This window comes from Glycine max, chromosome 3, assembly GCF_000004515.6.
Source record: "Glycine max cultivar Williams 82 chromosome 3, Glycine_max_v4.0, whole genome shotgun sequence".
NCBI classification, from domain to species: domain Eukaryota; kingdom Viridiplantae; phylum Streptophyta; class Magnoliopsida; order Fabales; family Fabaceae; genus Glycine; species Glycine max.
In genome coordinates, this window is record NC_016090.4 from 37423807 (window position 1) to 37445568 (window position 21762).

Below are 21762 nucleotides of genomic sequence, written 5' to 3' on the forward strand. Positions count from 1 at the left end.
ATTTATTGTTGATAAAGATGAAAGATATAAATGATTATTTTAAATTAAATAATAAATTATTATAATATTCTTACATTAAACTTAATGGCACAAAGGAGTTTAATAAAATTTTTCAAATATTTATGATGTTGATTACTAACACTATATAGACACCTCAATACTTTGATGACAGTTCATGATTACTTGATAAGTTAAGAAATGTGTGAATGAGAAAAAAGCATGTTAAAATTTTTTGTGTTGATTTATGATGATAGTTGTTGATCCTAAAAGTAGTTAGACATTATGGTTATCATTTTTCACTCTAAATTACAATTGAATATAATAAAATAGTTTGTAAATTAATTTTGATTAACAAAATAAATTTGTATAATTTATTTTTTTAATAATATTTTTTTCATAAATAAATGTATGACCCATTGTTTGTGCCTAAAAGTGTTTTTTAAGTGATTTATTTTTAAGAAATATAATCATTGTAATTTCAAGTTTTTTGTAAGGAAATATTATTTTTTATAAATGATTTATTTTTAAGCAATTATACTATAATTTATTCGCACAATGGTTCATACTTTAAGAGACCAAACATGCAATTAACAAATATAATAATAGTATATTTAAAATAATTTTTATCTATTAATTAAATAAGTCAAATGAGTTAGTACTAAATAGAACTGAAAAATGTTTTGAAGACAATGCACATGCCAAACAAGCTTCGATTCTCATAAGCTAGATAATACACAAACAATAATATACATTCAAAGGAACAATTACCAAATAGTCATGGCGCGATAACCTTCATACTCATAAGCTTCAGTCAATGACGGCACGAGGGAGACCTTGACTGAGGAGAATTTCAATCGACCTCGAGGGAGAGACCGCCTTAAAACACGCTAGAGCAGAGTCAATGAGTGCACGAGGGAGGGCAGAGTGGTGGGGAACTTGGAGAGAGGTCGAGGGAGAATGAGAACCAAGAACAATTGTGGAGAGGTACGACAAAGTGTGGTGGGGAACTTGGAGACAGAGAGGTCGAGGGAGAATGAGAACGTGCAAAGAATAGCCACAGAGAAGTACGACAACTTTAATTTTGGGAATGTAAATGAAGACGGTTTTTAAATAAAACCGTGTAGTTTTCATTCCATAAAATTACAGAATTACCACCAATATACATTCTAAGGTGATTTTTAATAATCGCTTTAGAATGTTAATTGTAAAAAATATTTTTCATTTCACTAATTACAAAGTTGTTACTATGAAAAGAATCACTTTAGAAATAGTATCATAAAAAATAACATTTGTAATAGTGAGTGGTTGAGGATTGTAGGATAAAGAAGAGGACAAAGGTTCTTATTCCACCTTTAACACGTCATTTTTATCATTTATTATTTTTCACATGTTTTATTACCTTATTTTCAAAAATTTATGCATTTTATCCTTGATTGTACGATTAACAAATTATGACAATGCCATATATATTATCACTACAACATCAGAGTCTCAAGTTTGTAGTCAATGTTGTTACATCATTAGTCAACTATTACACTTGACAATTGATTAATGATAATAGACATTTGGGTAAAATGCACGAAAATTTAAAAATAACAATCAAAAAAGTGGAAAGAAGAAGTTTAAATGACAAAATTTGCAAATCAGGATAGTTAAGTACTTGTTTTGATAAGCTTATCAAAAAACACTTTTAGTAGAAGAAAATAAAAATGAATTTTTTCATAAATTAAAATTAAATTTAAGTATATTTTTTTACATAAGCTTTATGCATAAGTTAAAAACCATCTTTTAAAAAGTTAAACAACTTTATCAATAAACTAATTTTAGCTTATGAAAAAATTTATATTTCCTTCTTATTTTTTTCTTTCATAGAAGTATTTTTAAAATAATTTATCTAAACTAACGCAAAATGATAAAATGTGTACCTTAAATCCTATACATAAAAATATTTTCTACCGTAATATTTTAGCTGGAATCCCACCCCAACCGGCCTCTCTCGTGGAAAGAAGAAGTTTAAATGACAAAATTTGCAAATCATCATAATTAAGTACTTGTTTTGATAAGTTTATCAAGAAACACTTTTAGTAGAAGAAAATAAAAATGAGTTTTTTCATAAATCAAAATTAACTTTAAGTATATTTTTTTACATAAGCTTTATGCATAAGTTAAAAACCATCTTTTAAAAAAGTTAAAGAACTTTATCAATAAACTAATTTTAGCTTATAAAAAAATTATATTTCCTTCTTATTTTTTTCTTTCATAGAAGTGTTTTTAAAGTAATTTCTCTAAACTAACGCAAAATGATAAAATGTGTACCTTAAATCCTATACATAAAAATGTTTTCTACAGCAGCATTTTAGCTGGAATCCCACCCCAATCGGCCTCTCTCGTGGGCAAAATACTAAACTGCCCTAGCAAAGATTTGAAACAACTTCAACCAGCAGTATTTTTCCAATTTAGGTGAATCATTATTATTAATTTATTATTAAATATAAAAAACTTTTTGCCCTCCTATTAACAGCGAAAAGATTAAAGAATGTTAAAGGAACGCGAGCGGGACTCCGTTTTTAACGCAAATTTGAAGCCAATATTACTTTCTATGCTTTAAACGTCATCCCTATAGAGATGTCAACCAAAGAAAAAATTAAAAAGGGACCAAATTAGCTCAACATTTGGAAGGATGGAGATAGGAATGCAAGGGAGAAGGGAAGCGAAGCGAGTCAAGCAACTATAATTTGGATATACAAATTGGACCCTTGCTATGGACCAAAAATGATGGGGATGGAGGGGGAAGAGAATAGCACACTTTCCTGCGAACAACAATCTTTACACACCTCTCTCTCAAACCACTCCTATTGAAAGTAAATTGTAATAATGGATCCACTCAAAAGTCACTATTACAAGATCACATCAAACCTCAACCATCCAACTGCAAATTCTCTATGGTTGACACCGAAACATCAGTTTCAGCTCCTTGTGACTTTTTTAGCTTTGCCACAAGGACCCACATGTTGGCAAGTTCATTTTCCAGGTATGCTTCTCTTTTCTTTGACTCCTCAATCTTTCTTTGAAGTTCGGCCTCTTTCTCATCTTTCTCTAAAAGGGAAGCTTCATATGAAAGTTCCCTTTCTTTGCTCAAGGCTAATTCTCTCTTGATATTGGCGTTTGATGCACCCTGATCATTTCGTCTAACTCTAGCATGACTTTCCCTTCGTCCATTTTGGACTGTGCCACTAGTTCTACGTTCAGCGGGTGAATTCTTGGATGCAGCTAGCTCAGCAGCTAGTCTCTCGTTCTGGTTCATGAATTTGGCAACTTCTTCTGACAGTGCCTTAAGCTCAACAGCAGCAGCTGAAGCAAGCCCTTTAGCATAGGAACTCTCTTCTGCCAATTTCTGATTTCTAAATTCTAACTGCTCCTTTGATTCTGTTAGTTCTGCCACTCTCTGCTTCAGATCTTCTATCTCACTTATCTAATTAAGAAGTGCACAACATCAGTGGGAATACTGACTTGACTATATACAAAATAATTGATGCCATTCGAAGATGATAACTTGACTAAATGCAGAATAGATGACAGCTAGAAACAATCAAACAGTTTATTCTAGACATTTCTTCTCTCATAGGAATGATGAAGATATTAGTTTTCACTTTTCAATTCGTAAAATTTGAAACTTAATCACTATTTAAAAGGTTTCTTCACAAACTAAAAGCTCCCAAGGTAGAAAACAAACTCAAGTGGGAGTTAAGAGATATAAACCAATTTCAGATTACACTCCTTATTTTCAATATTTTGTCAGAGAAATAAATAAGAAATCGGTTACTTTCCTGAATCAAAATTGGATAAATTGAATCACGAGTAGATTCCAACCTTTTCAAACTATAAGCATGGTAGTGTAGACAGGCTGAGGTTTTGTATGTATACATATCTTGACCATGAGATCATGCACGTAGCCGAAGATGAGAACATAAAGTCAAGAGGTAATTTAAAGTAATTTATAATCTTGATTATTCTGTGGTAGATCCAACAGTTAAGATTTGCTACCCTTGCAACTCATAAGTCATAACAGGATAGTGCTCTCACTTGAAGTAAATCTTTGCTCCGTGATAATGAAGTTAAAAAAAGTAGTTTGCAATGAGTACTGTATCATTAGAACATTATATGTAGCTTTTTAAGGGAAATTGCTGGAAAAGTAATCAGTGCCACAGGAATGCAAGATTAAGAATTCTAAGAACAACCAACAAAGATCACACAAGGTACCTGTGCTTGCAATTGAATCCCTTCATTTGAATTGTTTATTGTCACATTCCCCTTGTCAAGATGAAGTTCACCACAATAATCTTTGGTTCCAGAGAAATTTTGTGAATGATTGACTACATGGCTGAAATTTCTCAAGTCCAATGCATCAGCAAGTTGCTGTTTAAGAGAGGCAATCGTTTCTTGCTGGCTTTCACATTCACAAATCTGATAATGCCATTACTCACTTAGATAAGAACACGACTAAAAGAACAAAAAGAATTTCAAGTTTAAGCTAGGTATTTCACCTTCTGATTAAGCTGTTCTTGAATTACACGGTTATCTGCTGCTTTGACCTGAATTAGCATAACAATGTGCATTAGTTAATCCTGGCTCATAAAAAAAAAAACAACCTGAGTAAGGCCACATGTTCATGCACAGGTAGAAATGTCAATGCTACATGATCATATAGCACTACAGCTGTCTGGCATGATCAGAAGCATGGCTTTAAAAATATTGACTACTTCAAATAGTTGACGTAACTATAATGTATCTTTTGTTCTGATTGGAAAGTACTACAATATAATTGTATCTAAGAACTAATGGATTGACCTCCCATATGTTCCACAAAAAGACTACTGTAGGGTGCAACTTTCTATTCAATTCCATTTGGACTTTCAGTCTAAGGCAATGATATGTTAGCAAATAATAGCAAGGTGTAAATAACTGTCACCTCAAGTTCAAAGGATTTCTCGTTTAATTGTGCCATCAGCTCAGCAACAGTCTGTTGTACAAATCAAGTATTAGGTTGGACTAAAAACAAGTGAAAAAAGCAATAATGATGCCTAGTGAACGTACCTGCAATGCTCCTGAGTGTTCTGTCTTATCTGAAGCAATGAAAGAATTAGAAATTTGCTTTTCCAGCAAATCTATTTGTTCACTCTTTGCTGTAATTTCATCCTTCAACTTTTTCATCTCCACCTTGGTATGAATTAAACAAAACTTTCAGCCATGATAGTCAGAATTACAGCTTTAATCACTCAAATAAACACATCAATCAGTTATGACTAAAAGGAGTTAGTAACCTACATCAATATGACCATTCTGAGGATTTCTTGTTGCTTCGTCAGATAGCCTCTTCAAAGCACTTGAATGAAGTGCCACTTCTCCAGATAAAATCTTGTGCTGCTCCCTCAGAAGATCAATCTGATCAACCGATTTGATGCTTGTCTAGAAATTAAGAAAATAAATAAAAAAGCGACATCTCATAAGGTAAAAATACAGATATCCACATAATATACAGCCATCACACATCATTGCCCAGAATTTAACAGCCACATATCCACTATATTTCTTCATCTTAATATCATAGATATTTTCCCACAAATAACAGTGGTTTCATAGATATTTCTCAAACTGATGGTAACCCATGCCTACTATTTTAGGTCAGAACACTGACACTTCAATGAACAAGTAAAATGATCACCAGACGAAGTGTAATATTTGAAAACAAAAGGAGGTAACAACAGACCACAAACCAAATAAACAATGTTGGAAATCGGGATAAACTTTTCTCTGGTAAGAGAAGGACATTTATTCACTGAAATGCACTTGAGGGTAACACGAGAGCCAAAAACTATATACAGTACTAGCACAAATGATGTCTTTTGTGGTGGTTTTCAAAGCATTTAAGAGAGTTTTGACATGACAATCACTTTACTGGTATTTGGAAAAACATATATACGCTGCCTGGTGTTTTGTCCCATTTAATACTAGAGTGAATATCAAATTTTCCAAAGGCTAGAAATTGGCATTTTTCACCAAAGCTACAGTAAGGAAAAAAAAACAGTCAATTACGTACCAAAGGAGTCTCCTGTCCCAATAAACTGTCCTCATGAATATATTTATCCTCTCTTGCCTCTGATGCAAGATCAGCAGAGGGAGAGCTTTCTGCAGGTTGAGAATGAGAAAGTCTGGACTCCACATGATTACCACTTTCTGCTTGAGGTGTGGAAGGTGTGCTAGTAGATTTTGCTCCACTGGATTTATCACTAGTGCCAGTCAAGGCACTGTCTCGTTTCTGATAAAAATAGAGAAAGACACTAGTTTAAACAAATAGAAATTAACTTATAAAAAGTGCCCCAGATGAAAGGATCCATTATACAACTTCGGTTATATAAGATGTTAAACAAGGTACCTAATCAAGCACACCCCAGAGGCCAGCATGCAAAGTAAATGAGTGTTACTTAAGCTATATGTGATTATAAACTTGTGAAAAGTAACTCGGTGTGACGAATGCATGGCCCAGAGAAAGCTTGAAATTCCAATTCTTAGAGATGTAAATGACACTATTCTCTAAAGTTTCGATAAAAATAAAGGAATAATACCAACAAGTACATAAAAAGCCATTACTAAACCAGTTTGTTACATTATTTTAAATAGGAGGGCAAACAGATTATTTTATGTTCTTATTGCTAAAATACACGGGGTGGTCAAGAACTGGTGTAGCAGACAACAAATAAGAGGACCAGTTACATAATTCTGATAGGTTTAAACAAAATGAAAGAAAAAGGATCTGAATCAAGCCTCGTAATCAAAACATGCAAGCTCTACAAGTTGAAAATTAACATGTTATATTTTCAACCATGTTGTAAAAATCCCAATTCCCAAGCATCATCAAACATCAATGGAGTAATGGACAACTTACACGTAACTTCAACCAATTTAGTAATCCATGTTTCTTCATCTTTTTCTCGCCCTTAAAAGAATCATCAGCTGTTGCAGCATTTCCCTCCAGATTAACATACAAATCAATATTTTCCTCGTCTAAGATTAAATCCCGCCTTTTGTATGGAAGGTATGCCAGCTGCAAACATAATCGATAGTTAAAAAATTAAAGAGAATTGAAAGTAATCTAAAATCCTGGAATTTAGAAGAAAAGGGGAGAAAATTGGTGCAACATGAGACATACCTCCTCTTCCCCGAAGGAATGTCTTCTACGAGGACCAGGTCTGTTAGGAAATCTTGTGGACGATGATGCTGTTGTGGAGACCAAAATCAACTTAGTCAACCGTTGAATTCTGCCTAATAAAGCAGCTTTAGCTTCTTCTTCTTGTTCCAATCGGGATTGCAACTTAACTTGACCATCTTCTAACTTTAAATAATTAAAATTGAGAACCATTCAAGATCAGAATGCTAATTACATAATGCTGATGAATTCAATATGCAGCAAATTTACTTCACAGTAATTAAGTAAACTCATTTCCAAATCCATACATTATGCTTTTAGAATTAAAATAAAATAAAATTCCTTGGATATATATGCAGGGTTCACATAGGTACTCCCACCAAAAACAGGAGTACAATTCTACCTTTTTCTAAAATTATATATTTTATACTAAATGTTACAGAATAAAGTAATAAAAGTTACAGACTTCAGTAATTGAAGTTAAAGGTTTTTATTGCTTAGTTTGTAACTTTTATTACTCAACTTGTAATTTTAATTAATCAATAAGTACTTTTGAAAAAGTAATACAGCACTACCTACTGCAGAGGGAGTACTGTAGTGAATCCTGGTTTATGATCAACTTCTAGGAAAGAATAGAAATATTCACCTTTTGAAATCCTATATATATATATATGGGAGGGGATCCACTTACTCCAAGAGTAACTCTTTTATAGTTACTTCTCATCCTCACCGTTTATTTTCTTAAGATCTAATTATTGTAATAAGTAACTTCTCTTAACCATTAGATCTCAAGAAAATGAATGGTGAGGATGAAGAGTAATTATAAAAGAGTTACTCTTGGAGTAAGTGAATCCCTCCTCTTTCTCTATATATATGTATGTATGGGGAAAAGGATCAACTTTCTCTAGGAGTAATTTTTTGGCACTTAATAATTTGATATAAATTTAAAATTTGCAAATTCAACCAATTAATCTTGTGATATTATCTTGATGGTCATGCATGTCAAAGTTTAGATAATTTCACATTCATAGCTATATGTTTTACATCCAACTTTTACTTTTATTCTGAAAAATATTTATATGTTAAAATAAAGTTGATTGATGAAACATAAAATAATTTTAAAATTGTATAGAATACTTGATCTGCTTAATGTGTCTAACCAGAAGTTGGATGAATGAAATTCAATGTTTATAAAACGTTATTAAATGGAGTAAGTTAAACAAGAGTCACCCTTAGACTAAGTCGACCCCTTACCTATATATAGAAAGAACATATCATCGATAACTCTTCTATCATAAGAAATAAGGAGTACACATATATGTCATTAATGGTCAAGATTAAAAGAAAAATGTACATGACTTTGTTAAGTGGACATGTGACTATTAATTAACTTTTAATCTTGACCATCCATGTATAATTGTTTGATCCAAATTTATAGTTTTCATTTCTCAAAATAAAAAGAGTTCTCACTTGAGACAGACTACTAACAATCAAATAAAATAAAAGGCCGTGATTTATATATAACATTACCTACCTTCTGTTTTAGGAGCTCAATGTCATCATCCTCGGTATCTTTTGGTTGAACTGTGACAATACCCCTCTTTAATTTTTCCAGTTCTTCCTTTAAGCATTGAATCTCTTGTTGGTATTTCTTGATAAGTGATTTCTCATCAATTATCTGCAGGTTTAGTTCAAATTTTAAAAATAAAATAAAATAATGAGAGAACAGAAAGGATGTGATTATCTATAAGAAAAGGGGTTCCAGAAAAGAAAAGCAGTAGAACTTCTTAAGAAACAATAGAGATAGAGCACTGAAGTGAAGTCAAGAGCACCATCTAGTTTCCAAATTACACAAAAATATGTCACTGAATTTTTAAAGATTTGAACACTTACTACTGCATATATAGAAAATCCATTAGAATGTACAGAAGATATCTAATAATATCTTTGATTATATCTTTTGAGTAATATAGAGTATCTTAGATTATCTCCTAGAATTAGTTTCCATATTTTCTCATCATCTCTTACAATTGGTTTCCTCATTTCTTTATTATCTTGTGATGCGTCCTTATTTAGTTAGGATTATAATCAAGTATTAGTATAAATAACGTGTTGGAAAGTTGCTTTAACCGAGGTCACCCCGCCTTAATTGCGGCCCATCAGAGTTGGTTTTCAGTATATCGAAAAGGGACTACCTATGGAGGGACTAACTAGAAAGGTTGAGTGAAGTGTCTTAGAGTAGCAGCTGAGATGTCAGCTCTCAGGGTTTTGAGATCCCACTCAACTAGAGATATGGCCAATCTATGTTGGGTAATTAACATTCCCTCAAATAAAATTAGTCACACCCACAAAAGATCATTAGAACACAACAAAAATTATACTGTAGGAAAAATAATAACAAACATAAGAATTTAACGTGTTTCAGCACCTTTTGCTTGCGTCCACGGAATCCTTTCAAAAAATATTTCACTATCACAAAAATGATTACAAGATTGTAACCCGCCCCAAATAGTGTATCACTCAACAAACCCGAGTACCCCACTCAATGGTTACAAGAAATGATAGGACTTTCACACAAAGACACTTTTCTCTCAACAAAGAGACTTTGTTTCACAATCTCTCTTTTTACACACTCTCTTCATGTGTTATTTCTCCACTTATTCTCTTATCTATTTATAGTGAATATTGCCACCAACTATAATAAATAAGTTCTCTTAAAAGTTGAAACAAAAACAACTTCCAATGCATCCATTCAAATAAGCTTTATCTAGTAAAATGCAATCTTCCACTTTGCATTTAAACTACCTAAACCTTAGTGACAAAAATTCAATTCTCACTATGCATGCACCTTATCTTTTGGCTTGGAACTCTATAATTTAGTCCTAATAAAGCTTGGGCAGAACTCAACTTACAAAACAATTTTGTGGGATTGAGTTAGGACCGCCCATACATTGATAAGGGGTAGTGCTTTATGATTTCACCTTGTAACTCATCACAATATTATACATAATCTCTATTCTCTCATCTTTCTCCTTCAATACCTAAAACCCTATAGTTTCAGCATTCCCAATTGCCTTCTAAATCGGGGTTCTTAGAAATTCTTCCAATGCAATAAAAAGAAAACCATTCAAAACATCTCGCATTCTCTTCCATTAAAAATTTGAGAGATAAACATACCCCAGAATTGCACGTGGAGTTGGTAAGAATTTTGATGCTAAACGAGAAAGTGGTGATGAATGTCAGAAATTTCTATACTTATGCAGAAGAAAGATTAGGAGCTGTTTATTGTTCTTTGTATTGTGTGCAGGCTGTAGATTGTCATTTGGTAGGAATATAATTCTGATTCAACCAAAAAAAAAAAAATCATCAAATTTAACTTACCTTGTTTTGTGCTGCTCGTATTTCAATGTACTTTGCCCGGTGAGCAAACTTCAATGTATTATGTGTCTCTTCAGTACTACTAGATGAAGGGGTTACTGTGCAAATAAGCTGTATTTAAAATGACAATAAGCTATTAGAATTGCTGGTTTATGTTTAAGCATTTCTACCACAAAGATATGTATAACGAAATCTATTCACAAATAAATAAATGCATGTATGTGAAAATATCTACACAAGGGAAGCCTTACAGAAACACGTCCATGACCACTGAGCGAAGACTGAAGAACTCTAGTCAATTTGGAATCCCTGTAAGGTATGTGACTAGCTTTATCTTCAGTCAATTTTGAAATAACCTGTGGAACAAATATAATTACAATTCAACACAGGCATAAACACACATGTCCAATGAATATAACAGCATCCAGTGAACTATCCATGCTTGGAAACCATTTTACATCAATGTACCATCATTCTATCAATAACAGTGGAAACACAACTGGTTGCTGAACATCTCATGAAGAAGAACTGAAAACATTCTAAAATAAATCAAGGTAACCATTGCAAAACAAACATATCCTAAGAGAAAACTCATAAAAGAAAGAGAAGGCCAAAAGCTTAGAATACAAAAAAGGAAGTCCATGGAGCAAGTAAAGAGATCAATGATCATACAGGTTTGAGTTGTGAGGGAAGACAAATAAACAGTTTTATAGTACATTCTAACATACAATGAAAAGAAAAGGTTAGAGACCTCACAGTTCCAAGAGTTAGAAGACTTTTATTGATATAAGATCCTTCTCTCCTTCTCATACCAGTTGTTTCAGCTTTTGAGCTCTCAGAACCTGCTAGATCGATGAGATTCTGCAAGTTTAAGTAAAATATTAAAAAATGTAAGAAAAAAAAGAAAAATATAAAACATGAACACGTAATCATCATCCATTCCATGTTAAAGAAAATGAAATTCAACCAAAAAGGTTTAGTTACCAGTTGTGACAGTGTTACTGCTTCTCCTTCACTATTTTCACCACATGGACTACTCTCTATAGTCTGTTACAAAGTGGTATGAAATTAAAAAGAATAAAAGAACATCATATATGTAAAAGCAATTGAACGATATAGCTAACATCTTGGTGTTCCATTTTCTTGTTCCTGGACTGCTTAAGGTCCAGATTGTTATTATTGATGATCTAGCTGAATATTTAGAATACAGTTTTAATAACTACCCCCACCTCCCAGCAGGCATTCCTTATTCTAGGAAAGATAAAACAATATTAAGGTGCATTCTCATCATGAAGTTTTGGGTTGGATGATGCTCTGTTTTTATTCATGAGTTTTCCCATGGTAATTCATTTGTTGGTTACCGGGATAAATTACCAACTGCATAGCTACATTATCTGCTTATTACATTTAAGTTCTCTAAAGTAACTGATTAAACATAAACATCGATTTAATTAGTACATAATATTAAAGAACCATGTTGTTAAACAATTAAAACAATATAATTCTTCCTTTAAGATGGTATAAACCCACCAGCGTAAATATTGTATGGCTCCTGCTGCTGAGTAGGTTGAAGTTTGTAGACCCAACATGTCTGTGCTCTGTTATCAAATCAAAGTTTTGTCAAGAATAAAGAAAGGGACACATTAAATAACAAAACAGTAGGGCATCAAGTAGAATTGTAGAAGAACCCAATTCTTATGATCATTCACAGGACCAATAAACAGTTTTATTTAGTTTTTTATTTTTTAAGAAATAGCCCATAAACACTATATGAAACTACATTTTGAGAATACAAGATTAAATTTGTCAAATAATACACCTATTTTAATGCCTAAGCATAACCTATTTCCCAAAAGAAAGAAGCCCAACAAAGAATATTATGGAGATGAGTGAGATGGTTTGTTTTCTTCTTCACTCTTTATATAAATACTCAATTTTAAAAGTACATAAAAACATCAATAGTTAATTACAGAAGACGCAAAAATAAAAGCATAAAACATAACAGCCCACGTTATTATGGTACACAAAGACCAGAAAACTAAAATAATCCACAAGAAAACAAAACTAGCTGGAACTTATACCTTCTCCAGCTGCAATAAGGGACAGTGCATGAGCAGGGGAGAGTACAACCTCTTCCTTTATTCCCTCAACATAGGTGCCCTACATATGAATCAATATACACATGATACAGGCCTTCTTCAAGATACTTCTGTTCATAGAACTTTGAATAAGTATTTCAACAACTATACATCTGACTTTTGTTAATATGGTGATGGCTTCGATTGTTAGTATTATACATTCTATATAAAGAAAGAACAAGAAAAAATTTTATGCATCAAAATACTCAAAACTGTTTGAAACAGTGTCTGACAAACAATTTTGTTATTTATTATACAAAACAAAATTACCATTTTGCCTCTAGATTTAAGTTTTAGCTTTCACTAGGTTTGACAACAAAAGGTTCATTTCTCTAAAACTCATCTCACTAGTGTTTTAAAACAGTAAAATCCAAGAATTGTTAATAATCACTTATTAAAGAAGCCAGAGTGAATCATCATCTATAAACCAAAATTTGCTTTTATGCATCAAATGGTTATTTGGCTCAATTAGCTGGGACATGTACTAGCCAAGGGACTTCTGATGAAACGCTTTCAAGATATATCAGCAAGCTGAAAATGATAGATATCCATTCACCAGTTTGAAGGAGAGTATTAGTAAGTGTAATTATGTGTAGAATATTTCCTTATTCATTGTAATTAGGATTAATTTTTCTAACTTCCTTCTTAATATTGTTATTTAAGATTTTTGGCCTAAAATCTTTAGGTTAGCATTTATTTTCCTGTCTATATTGTATGTACTGCTATAGCTTAAAAAATACTATACAATTTCAGTTCTCTTTTCAAGTATGAATCAATCATAGATTTTCACCAAAAAAAAAAAGAATCAATCATAAAAATTCGGATCAGAGAATCTTTCCTCTTAATTTAGTGATATAGAGATAAATATATAGGAAGAAAGATAAGAAAACTATGATCAGTACCTGAGCATCCTCTCTGATTCTTAAGTTCTGTCCTGCTGGATTTAATAAGTCATTAACCACCTAAAATAAAAAGGAAGCTTTGAGCATAACACTCCGAGGAACAAAGAAGCATTAACTAAATTTATTTTCAGGCAAAGTCCTGAGGGAAATAGCTATGTCAATGGAAGACAATCCGTGTGAACATATCATTACAAGAAATGAGCTAGATAGCAAGAAAGCCCACCTCATTGTAGATCTCCAAGTATGAAACTCGAAGGAGAAACTCTCGGTTTGGAGTCTGGTATGCAGAAGAATCAGACTATGTAATCTCCATAATACAAAGTTCAACATAGAGAGTGGTATTTGACATACCTCTTGGATAATGCTAAAAACATCCTTCACGGAAAGGGGTATGATTCCAGGAGATCTTTGATCACCCTGAAAATATGAACATATGAGCAAGAGGTATGATACGAATTTATGAGCTATAGTGTCACATCAACTAATCCAAATTCGTACCAGAACTCAACATCATCAGTATGACAGTTAATTGAGTCATAACCTGTCATGCTATATTTTCACACAAAATCTTATAGCAACCCATGAAAAATTAGTCTGAAAATATATTCCAAAAACAGAGTACAATTCCAACTAGGTACCAGCAAATCAACCTTGATAATGCACGACTACAAGAATTTTCAAATAAAACAAGGAGTAGAATATAGGCTAGCAGCAAAGAGAAAGGAATGGAGTCTTTGAAGTTATAATATATCCAGGATCCACTAGCAAGTTTTAACAGGTTTAAATTAGAGTGACCCATTAATGTGAACAGTTTTAAAGTAATAAAATCCTAATGATCAGAAAGAGGTTATGTTATCCTGTAATTTCATATACTTGATAAGATACCAAGCTAAGAGTTGTAGCTGCTGCTGAAACCAAATATAGTTGCAAATTTGTTGAGATAGTTCATCATGGGACTCAATGTACAAGTCCAGAAAAACCAAGAAGCTCAACAAAGAGAAACAACCTCAAGTTACCAACCCATCAATAATATATCAGAATAAAAAATGGCAAGTATCACAATGGTCAGCAATTGCTCTTTTGTGATTTGAGTGTGGTTTAAAGACTTAAGTAGAATGCATTGAAAGACCATAAAAAACATGAATATGTATTTATCATAAACATGCAGATCAACAAGATGAAGGCAGAAAATAACTGTGGTCTCACATGCATTGTATGAGTCTTCCCACTGCTTGTTACCCCATATGCAAATACTGTACCTGTATGAAAAACAGAGGAGTTTGTATGCTAATTACTCAACTTAATAAGACAGGAATGCAAGTGAAAACAATCTAGAAGTTACTGGACCACATTCTTCTCTATGCGCAGTTACTTTTAACTGAAATGGTCGACTTCAAGAAGAAACGAGTAAAAAATAAATAGGTTTCAATATCAAGGAAATTGCATGACTACAGCCCATATGAGAAATGTGATGTGAGTCACAATATTTCCATGATAAGTCATCAAGATAATTCAGTTTCTTTTCTCATGAATTCTCCCAAGGTCCGGCCCTACTGGTTATTTCGTTGCATGCAAAGGAAAATGTGCAAACTGATTTCTATGGTGTCAAACTCAAATCTCAAATCTCAAACTTCTAGGGGGTTACATCATGATCTGGCTACCAACATAAGATGACATAGTTCACAATCTTATTTTATCTTATAAGAGGAGTGATCAAGAAAGCCAAATGATATGGCATTTATACAAAAGGATCAAAATTATATGGATGCTAATGGCATTTCAGTCCCTCAGAAATTTTCAAAAAGGCCTTTGATACCATTTTTGTGGAATCATATCTGATTTTGGCATTCATGTTCAACAAGATATGGATATCTTTGACTAAAAATCCATTGCTCATAAAATCTTTTAATGCAGCTCTACCAAAGTGAAAATAACAACTTTAATTTTAAATGAGCATCAGTATCTAGCTAAGAGCTCACATCAAAATACACTAAATCATAATACAAATACCTAATTACTTAACATATGACCAAGATTAAATATTATTTCAAATCTAATAATACATCCAAAATGTGATCTGTATTATATTAAGGACAATGAAAGGATGACTTGACTAAAGGAAGAATAGATTCTGTTCCTTGACCATGCTAAATAAGTGGTAAGTAGTAAGTTCAATATGTTAATTACCATTGATGCCCTCCATAGCACCACTAACAACATGCTGAGCAGCAACATCATAGACCTGACGAGTTGTGGTTGTGGGACCAAAGACACGATCTAGAAACAAATAAAAAAATTAATAATTCAATGCACAACATTGGCAAATGAGAGATAGGGGGGGGGGGGGGGGGGGACTGTTTATTGAGAATAAAATGTACATTAAATGATGATCTATTGGATTTGCCAAAAATGTACAATTTCGTAACATTTGAAATCTTTTTATCTCAAATAGGATGATGACATCTTTGTGAATATCATTACTCTGCCTATGTCATGAACACTAGGAGAAACTATCAATAAAGATCTTGGACTAAATAGTTTTAGGGAAATTTTGGGTTTTGTTAGGTAGAACCCAATGGCTCACATTGATCCTTATAATTAGTACAATACAGAAATTGTTATTGGTTTTGTTGTTCGCTTCAAAATTAATGTAATAAATAATAGGTTGGCCAGAACTAATATAAAGAATTAAATCCTGAATTCTTTTGCTAATTTGGTTGGATGCCAACTGTCAAGTCCTCAAATGGCCTTTTCTCAATACAGTGTCCTATGTTAAGACTCTCAATCGGTTTCTTTTTGGTGCCCTGTATCCAAAATATCTGTGAAAATGGAACAGGAAAGGCACATTTTTTCCCATTAGGTCAGATTATGCTGATTCTTCAGGCTTGTTTGTCTAGCATCTGTCTTTAATAAAGTCCAGTGCAGATTGTTTGAAGTGAGTGTGGTTCATGTATGACATGCTAAAACGCATTTTATGTTCAAGGGTACTAGTGTCTAGGAAGTTGAATCACTTATTATAATCCAAAGGAATAGTCTCCATTAAGTCTATCAAGAGTCTATATATATTGATGATATGCAGAACGACCAGAACCTATGTACTGCTAATACATTCTCTTGAATAAGAATAAGAAAGCATTCTCATTCCCTAAATTCTCTGTAGATTGTCTTTCTTGCTTCAATCCCCCATCCTTGATTTTGATATTAATTAAGGCACCAACATTTCTTCAATTTCCCATTTCTCTAGGATTATGAGAGACACGGATACTTCCGAACAGAAGTATATTTTAGTTTTTCTTTTAGATCCTCCTTCCAATTTCTCAATTCTCATTCATTTTACAAACACAGAAAATTTCCTTCTTGAGAAACTGTTTTGAAACCAAAACTTTGTAAAAGGTCAAACCTTTCATTTCAGCAGCTGCCTCAACAAGATTAATACTAATGGTATGCAGCACTGTAGGCCCATATACGTAATGGCTAATCACCTATTTTCTAATTCAGGAACAGTTGCACATTTTTAGCAGCTACATTTAGAGGGACTCTTACTTTTGGACTATATAGTGATCCCTTGGCTATCTCGAAACTTGGAGCATTTTCTGATGATTAATTTGAGAGGTTTCAGCAGTAGCAAGGAGGGAAAAGTTAGTTGGAACTGCAGAGAGATACACTCAGAGTACTTTGGTCTTGGTACCTTTGGTTAGGAAGGGCAGCTCAGATTTGCAAAAGAATGCGTCAAGTTATGCTTTGGGACATTTTTTTTTTATTTGGCTCCTCTTGGGTGATCAGAACATGGATTTATTCATAGATTTACAGAAGGATGGGAGATCTATTTTGTATTAATATGAGTGGGTTTTTTATTAGTTCTGTTTTAAGAGGATTCTGTGTAACAATTTTATTTTTCATTAAACCCCTACACCCCCACCCTCCAACAAAAAAATCTGGTTTCTACTTAACCAATTAAATCATCATGAGATTTGAGATTTTACTCTAAAAAATAAACACAAAAAGTTTTATACTTCAATGCCAATGTGCCTAAGAATGTAGAATAATTATATGGAATGTTGTTCTAGTTCATTCAACCTGAAAAGCACCATACTCATAATATATGCTTCACCCTCCATCCCAAATGAACAAATATGTAAAGAACAAAACCCATATCCATAAATGTCAGTTTTGCATATTATACCGTATGCATATGCTATGGACGGATTATACTCATTTCGCACTATAGTTTCTCCATCTGCATACCAAGCAATCTCCTCTCCTTGTCGAATTTCCCTTGGACTGTCCCACGCACAGACCTCAATCAAATTAACAGGCATCCGAAGAACACAGTCACAACAACTACACATGATTTGGAAAAAGGCCACACTTACTTCAGAGGCCGAAATCGGACCGTCACCGTGACATTTTCCTTCACTCTCTGTCCATCCAAAGGTGGCGCAGCCGCAACAGTTTCTGGAGCAAAATGCTGCGGCTTACTCCTCGCCGACGAGCTCAGACCATCAGCCGATGACTCCTGAAACTGCTTAGAAGACGACGCGGTGGAAGATGAAGGCGAATTCGCAGCTTTTGAGCCACTCAATCCGAACCTTCTCGATTTCACACCGTGCTTCGATGCCATTGGCACTCCTCCTCAAAACCTTCAACAATCAACACAAAAAACAAAGGTTTAATCAACAATTAAACAGCATCATCTCAATTAACGCAAATTCCGGAAAAAACCGTTGAACTAACGGAAAATTAACAAGACGAAAACGTTAATATGTGAGTGAGGCGAGTCTATTAAAATTCCAAAGCGAGCTAATTTAAAGAAGCAACAATAGAGCAACGATAACGCAGAAAAATTAAGGCGAAAAAAAGTACGAAAAGGTGAATTACTTGAATCAATGCATAAGAATGGAACAATAGAATTGAGCTGAAAAGAAAGAATCAGAGGCGCATTGTGGAGTAAGGGAAGAGATCGGGTTGGAAAGGAAAAGTGTTAGTGAGAGTGAGTCAAGAGAGAGTAAAGAGAAAATAGAACATCATCTTCAGCAGCAGAGAAAGAGAGGTTATTGTTATTGCCTTGGCTTGGAAGCGATTTCATTCATTAACAAAAGCGGAGAAGAAGGCCTTATTATTTTTCAATCCAACTTTATTATTAGTGTGATGATTGACAATATTGCTTTTTAACTTGGATGAAATGAACGAAACTGGCGCGGGTATGGTAAGTAACTAAGTAACTAGTTAGTGAGAGACTAAAAACTAAAAAAAGTCCCATAAATTCGGATAAAGAGAGTGTGGAAGGGAAAATGGTACAAACAAGACAGAAAGACGCTAGTTGTTGGTGCTGGTGCTGGTGTGGTGTGGTGGGTCTAGACTCTAGAGTAAATTTTTCACTCTCTCTTTTTGTTCTTTGGGATAGAATTAGTAGCAGAACTTTTTCTTTAAATATTTAATATTTAGTAATTTTTTTATTAGTCTGAAATCATCAATTCATTCATATGTTTGATGGTTTCTCTAGCTGGATGTACATAAATTAACTAATTACTATCTTTTTTTCAGTTATTTTTTTAGCGCGCATAGAGGCCCGATTTGTCTTTCAGAGTTTCACGAGAGGCGCGTGCAAAGAAGGTAGGGATGAAATTGGTATTTGGTAGTATTACTACTAGTTAGTACTGTATACACTAATACGCCAGCAATGACAGTTACATGTGTCAAGGGATGGGACCTACGACACTCACTTAGGCTCTCCAAAGCTTTCAATGTAAACTAATTTTTCACGTTACCTTCGCATTGTGCTCTCTATCCTCCTCATTTGTTGTTATTATCTAGTAGAACAATGTCAATATGGATATATAGTTAATTGAATACATAAATATGACTAATTTTGTCTTGCAAGTAGGTAAAGGTAACTGCATCGGAATCGACTTAATACATATTTGTATAGTTAAAATTGTTACAACACACATTTTAATGCCATCTATAGGATAATGCATTTAATGTACCTGCACACTAGTAGAAAATTTTTACTTAGCTCCCTTAATCTTTGCATGTTATTGTTGAAAGGCTTTGAAAAGTTTCTTTTTTTTACCATGCAGCTTTTGTTGACTAGTCTTGCAATTGTTCACACTATCTTTTGTCATTTATAAATAGAGTGCTTGGCAGATGAAGGAGAAGCAAACCAAAACTTTTGGGTAATTATGAGAAAATAGCGAGAGAAAAAATAGTGTTGAATAAATCATGAGAGTGAAAAATAACACCAAGATGGATATCAACTCTACAGTTATATAGTTCTTTGAAACTGTAAAAATGCAGTATTTTAATAGAAATGGATCTCACCGGATACACTATATTATATCTCTTGTGTGTAAAAGAAAGTAGAGAGAATATTATAATATTCTATAATATAGTGAAATATTTTTTGAAGTTTGTTCCGTGGTTTTTCTCTTGGTATTGGAGGGTTTTCACTTTAAATATTAATGTTCATTTTTATAGTTATCCGTGTTCATTTCATTCCTTCCACTGAGCCACGATTTCCAATTTTAATTTACACTCAAATTTCGTTTATTCACCCAACATATAAAAGTAAAATGAAAACAGAAATTTATCCTTTAGCCTCAAACATATTTTTTCACCTTATTTTTAAACATGCAGTTTAGTGGTGGGGTTAAAGTAAATGTAGGAAGTTCTAAGTTTGATTCTGGTTATCACTATTATACAAACCACATTTTTTCATATATTAAATTTGAGACTATTTTAAAAGTACAAACTTAATTCTACTCGGACTATCGATTTGTTTGTAAATCCAAAACTATTCGACGCTGACGAGATTGACAGCGAATACAAGTCCAATCCAGCAGCTTTAAATATAGAAATCGTATTTGATGATATTATTTACGCAGAAAATCCCAGTATTATTTTGACTTGATCTATCTGTAAGCTCTGGACTTGCATCATGCAGTTGCTCACATATACCTGATCTTTTTTTTTTTCTTTTCTAAAACAACAAAAGTGACGTTTGGTGCTTCAGGTATAATTTATAGTATGATTAAATGTTCTTTCTCTTACAGGTTGTTGCAAGTTACAACCACGACAACCAAATGATAATAGTATAAAATTTGAACTTATTTTCCAACTAATCACTTATTGCAACTGCTTTTTGTATCGGGCATTTTTGTGTTACGCATTATTAGGGCAAGCTTATATATTCTGATATGCTTTCCGAGTAAGATATTTTCCTAGCTTTTTTAATGTAACACAAGCACCTCAATTATTAAAGTATAAAAATATGGTTAGATTATTCTATACCTTTCTGTAATTTTATCAATTTGTTTAGTTGAGATCCCATATATAGTTAGAACACACCTTTTGTTACTGGAAAGCTTCTGCATGCTTGCCCTGTCAATTCAACGTCTCTTTTTTGCCAACAATCCAATTCAAATCCAGTTGTAGGATTTTAGTTAATGCTTTGGTTTTGGGTTGAAGAATTGATTCTCCCAGCTCTTAGATTTCGGATTGAAGAGCTATGAGTGTTCCTCCTAGCTCTCATAGTCAACAACTCTCAATCCTTAATTTAATAATGTATCATTTACTAGTAGTGTTTTGAGAATTTGACTGAACTGGTTAGTTGGACTGATTGAACTGAGAATCGGTCATTATTAGATTGGTTCATTCTTTGATTCTAAAAATGATTACAAATTATTTCCTTAGTTAGGAATCGTGAATTAGACTTTAATAGGTGTTTAATAATTTTGGAGAAGTACGAAAAACATGAAAAAATCTATCAATAAGCATGAAAAAATTTATCAATATTTGATATTCAAGTCTAGTTTATAGAATGGTTGGAATATAGAAATAATTGAATAAATTTGCTTTATTAATATGTATATCTAAACAGAGAGACATGATCATTTTAAGCTTTAGTTGATGGAATGTGACGAAGGTAGGCGATTATTGTTTTAGTCGCCACTGCGTGAAGCAAGGTCGCGAAAAGAATTTTAATGGAAGTTCTCTAATAGAGATGTCGTGTTAGAGGCAAGTTTCTCTAGTGGTTCTTTGACAAGTAGAGGAAATGTGTTATTAATGAATTAAACTTACAGAAAATACCAAATGTTAAAAGAACTAGAATAAAACAAATAAAAGTTAGAACAGCAAATAA

At 33.0% G+C, this 21762-nt stretch overlaps 1 protein-coding gene across 2 annotated transcripts; it reads right to left on the minus strand.

Moving 5' to 3' along the window:
• Window positions 1-2564: 2564 nt before the first annotated feature.
• LOC100787892 (kinesin-like protein KIN-7K, chloroplastic) lies at window positions 2565-18907 on the minus strand. 2 transcript variants are annotated; one of them, XM_041014064.1, is made up of 24 exons: window positions 18501-18907; window positions 17996-18262; window positions 17806-17903; window positions 15810-15899; window positions 14829-14881; window positions 13974-14039; window positions 13846-13899; window positions 13623-13682; window positions 12664-12742; window positions 12113-12180; window positions 11567-11629; window positions 11339-11443; window positions 10834-10938; window positions 10586-10693; window positions 8739-8882; window positions 7208-7390; window positions 6944-7102; window positions 6098-6316; window positions 5326-5466; window positions 5095-5238; window positions 4970-5020; window positions 4545-4592; window positions 4261-4464; window positions 2565-3472 (listed from the first exon to the last, which is right to left on the minus strand). In XM_041014064.1, exons 2-24 carry the CDS (start codon window positions 18241-18243, stop codon window positions 2918-2920), a joined length of 3045 nt encoding a protein of 1014 aa, XP_040869998.1. In that variant the 5' UTR covers window positions 18244-18262; window positions 18501-18907; the 3' UTR covers window positions 2565-2917. The 2 variants fall into 2 exon arrangements, with proteins under 2 accessions (XP_040869998.1, XP_003520545.2); XM_003520497.5 differs by having other exon boundaries at window positions 5095-5217; window positions 18501-18906.
• Between the last annotated feature and the right edge of the window lie 2855 nt (window positions 18908-21762).

Coding starts and splice junctions, on each gene's coding strand:
- LOC100787892 (XM_041014064.1), bottom strand. CDS start 18,243: ATGGCATCGAAGCACGGTGTGAAATCGAGAAGGTTCGGATTGAGTGGC. Junction 7,103..7,207: donor ATTCCTTCGGGGAAGAGGAG/GTATGTCTCATG, acceptor TTATGTTTGCAG/CTGGCATACCTTCCATACAA. Junction 3,473..4,260: donor GGATTCAATTGCAAGCACAG/GTACCTTGTGTG, acceptor CTTCTTAATTAG/ATAAGTGAGATAGAAGATCT.